The 3,679-nt window shown below is 34.9% G+C and overlaps 1 protein-coding gene across 1 annotated transcript; it reads right to left on the bottom strand.

Annotated features, from left to right (window-relative positions):
- Nucleotides 1-803: 803 nt before the first annotated feature.
- Nucleotides 804-2,932, bottom strand: LOC132600372 (high affinity nitrate transporter 2.6-like). The gene is made up of 3 exons (XM_060313480.1): nucleotides 2,046-2,932; nucleotides 1,846-1,961; nucleotides 804-1,651 (listed from the first exon to the last, which is right to left on the bottom strand). The coding sequence occupies exons 1-3, from the start codon at nucleotides 2,865-2,867 to the stop codon at nucleotides 982-984; spliced, it is 1,608 nt and encodes a 535-aa protein (XP_060169463.1). The 5' UTR covers nucleotides 2,868-2,932; the 3' UTR covers nucleotides 804-981.
- Between the last annotated feature and the right edge of the window lie 747 nt (nucleotides 2,933-3,679).

Below are 3,679 nucleotides of genomic sequence, written 5' to 3'. Positions count from 1 at the left end.
AGTCCATTACAAATATTATTTTAGTTATACGGGTTTTTAATAGAAGATCAGTAAAAATAACATAAGAAATCTATAGAATAACATAAGATAAATTTATATAGTTATTTTCTTTCGTTCAAATTGCAAGCGAGTAGAAAAGATCATTTCCTCTCCTTTAGCCGTAAGTACCGATGAATTTAAGTTAAATTAATAATGCCAGTGCGTAATTACCAAGAAATAATTAACTATGCGAGAAAAAACATGTGATCCCAACATTAATGGAAGAGTACAATAAGGCCTTGCATTAATGTTTCCATCGACCTAGTAATGTCATTTCTCAGTAAATTATGCTTTGCAAACACGTACTACTCATTATTATTGTAAAGAGTTTAGCGTCTATTAACTGTCATGACATGTAACTGTCTTATTTTAAAGATTATTTATTTGTTAGGGTGTTTTATCTATTGTAATATGTAACTGTCTTATTCTTAAGATTATAAATCTAAATTTTTTATGAAAGGTTATCTATAAATATCTTTTGGGTGAGCTGATAGTATATAAAAAAACTACCTTATCGATGTATTTAAGTTTTGAATGATTGACAACGTGCACCTTACATATCATTTCCCTCTGAACCTTTTAAGGGATGCAAATTAAACTTTGAAATAGGAATAAATGCTCATCATTTAGCCTAACTATACTAGTGAAATAAATTTTGCCTAATTAAGCTCGTCTCGTTTCTTTTCAGAGAACCATAAAAATTTCCACTTAAAAAAAAAGATAATTAACGAAATAAAGTTAAGGATCATAGAGCCATATAGTACTAAAAGTGAAATGTTATTGCTCATGAGTTATATTTACATCACCAAAAAAAAAGAAAGTAAAAGGTACATCAGTACATGAAAAAACCGAAAACAAACTACAATGGATTCATGGTCGCATATGCTTATCCACTAAAGAGCGAAACAACCAATCACACTCCACTAATTAAAACATTACAAATTAAACATGTTCTGGAGTTGAGCAAGGTGAAGTGGCTAAAGATGAAATAATCTGTTTTTTGCCACGTTCAGATCGGCTATTTTCTGCAAACTTAACACTTCCATGATGTAGCCCTTTCTGTTTTTCATCTTCTGTCCATTCTGAACCATAATAACTCTCTTCATTATATTTTCCATCATTTGATGCTGTAAAAAACATACTTCCCCATTGCGGAAAATGAATAAACACAACAGGTACTGTACATGCCACGGCCAGTACCCCCATCCATGTTAGCCCCATAGCAGTAGAAAATCGCGTACTCGAAAAAAATAACAATTGTGTCAAGCCACCTCCAAAATTGCCTCCAGCGCCAGTGAGGCCTGAAATCAGGCCCAATGATCTTCGCGATACGAAAGGAATGACTCCATAAGTTGCACCACACGCGGCTTGGGTTCCGATTGCAACGAGGATCATTGAAACTATGGCTATGGGAAGTGATTCGGCCCTGCCCAACCATATACAAAAGGCTCCTCCTAATGTCTGAACTATCCATAGTACCCATAATCTGCCTCTCATCCCGAATTTTCGTGCTGCTAAATCAGATGCATATCCTCCAAAAGGACGAGACACAAAGTTGGCCAACCCAAATGTTGCAGCTATCATTCCCGCAGTATGTAGCTTCAGATTGAACCTATCAACATACATTACACTATCAGATTACCTATGAGATAATAAATAAATATCCGTCCATAAAAATTGAGTATAGTAAGCATGAAAAATAGCTTACATGTTATCTACTATAACATGTTAAAATATACTGATTGATAGTGTATAATATGTTAGTTAAATATTATAATCAAAATGCGTCAAATTAAAGGAGCTTACTTGTCGTAAAAATACTCTGTTATGACATTGTTCATGCAGAGCTCAACTCCCATGGAAAATCCGTAGATGAAGAAAAAGATCCATGTCCTATAATTTGTCACAGCATATCGAAGAACCTGGCAAAATAAAATAAAATACAATATCAAAATCAGTCCATTTATGCCTCTAACGTATTACTCTATATGGGGGCAGAGTCTAACCTTTGAAAATTGATCTTTGGCGACATCACCCCTTTTTTGGAGAGTACTAAGGTTTCCATCAGGGAGATCTTGACCAAGTGTCAGGACCATAAGTCCTACGATAATATGTAACCATCCCGGGATAAAAAAGGCGATACGCCAGGCAGTGAAAGGAGTAGCCCCGGTTAATTTAATTATATGAAGAAGAAAAGGCATGAGGATTTGAGTGACACCACCCCCCATGTCACCCCACCCCCCAGCCACACCGTTAACGAGTCCAATAATCTGGCTATTAAACATAACACTAGTCCAGTACTGGCACGACACGAATGTGGCTAATGAAAATCCAACCAAGAACCTCATAGCTATATATCCCTCTGCATTTGAGATAAATGCGACGGAGAAAACAATGGGGGCAGTTAAAAGATTGAGAAATGCACAGCCATATCTCGGACCAATTAAGTCACATAGTGCACCCATGACTAGCCTAGAAAAAATGCTACCGGAAACAGAAACAACCCCTGCATTACCAATATCTGCACGTGTTAGATTAAGATTGTCCCTAATAATTGGAACTAAAGGTGCAGCAGCAAAAGTAGAAATAAAACAAGTGAAGAATGAAATCCAGGCTAAATGAAAAGATCTCATGTGGGGTTGTGCAAATGAGAAAATTTTAATAGCTTTTGCCTTGTGTTCTGAATCAACTGGCAAAGCAAATTTGTTGGATTGACCATTATTGTCAAGATTATTATGGCTTTGGGAAGTGACCGAAAAGGCAAATGTTTGTTCTCTGCCTGTTAATCCATGCACTGAACTGCCTAGGGGGCTTTCAAAATTAGCCATTTTTTTGGGTCTAAACACAAAAATTAAAGGCTTAAAGAAGGTATAAGCACAAAGCTTGGATGGTGTATTGTGATTTTTTTGGAAATGCAAAGTGTGGTATTTATAGAGTTTAAGGGAGTTGACAATGTAAAAGCAACACGTATTGTACACATTGGCGTCACATGGTATTAGTTTGATACTTTGATATAAATATTAGTGCAGGCAAAATTTAAAACAGTAATCTGGCATGTATCTGGACAAGCTTATGTATCTGAGCATGAATGCAGAGAAATTTTGGCTTATATTAGATCAAAAAAATTAAACTAACCTTCATATTGACCATGCAATTAACCTCTTAATTAATTATTGAGTGGACAAAAACCTGAAATTTGGTAACAATTTGATGTTCAGTTGCGACAGGATAATAGAGCTTAAGTTCCTTGCAAGGGTGTTGTAAAAACAAGTTACATGTTCAGATCACTTAAAACCTTAACATAATTTTCTTATAGACAAAATCACTGGAGAATTAGTTTTGTTCAACCTCTTTTTGTGCTATTAGTTAATGGATCAGAAATTTTTATACTTGATCAAAGTTGGCCGGAATTAATTTTCTTTAGCCTAATGCTTGTTCCCAACTGATTTATATTTAACATTGTGTGTCACCATTAGATGCATGAAAATGGATTTTTTTAGGTTGTATTTGTCCAGAAACCTACATCGTGACGTTAACTAAAGTTGTCCTCGTAAAAAATTATTTGCATTTGGTGTTTAAATAATCCCACTGAATATATAACACATGTTACATATACCATTATGACTAAAAAGTATGTATT

Source organism: Lycium barbarum, chromosome 6, assembly GCF_019175385.1.
Source record: "Lycium barbarum isolate Lr01 chromosome 6, ASM1917538v2, whole genome shotgun sequence".
NCBI lineage: Eukaryota > Viridiplantae > Streptophyta > Magnoliopsida > Solanales > Solanaceae > Lycium > Lycium barbarum.
This window is presented reverse-complemented; position numbering and strand designations above follow the sequence as displayed.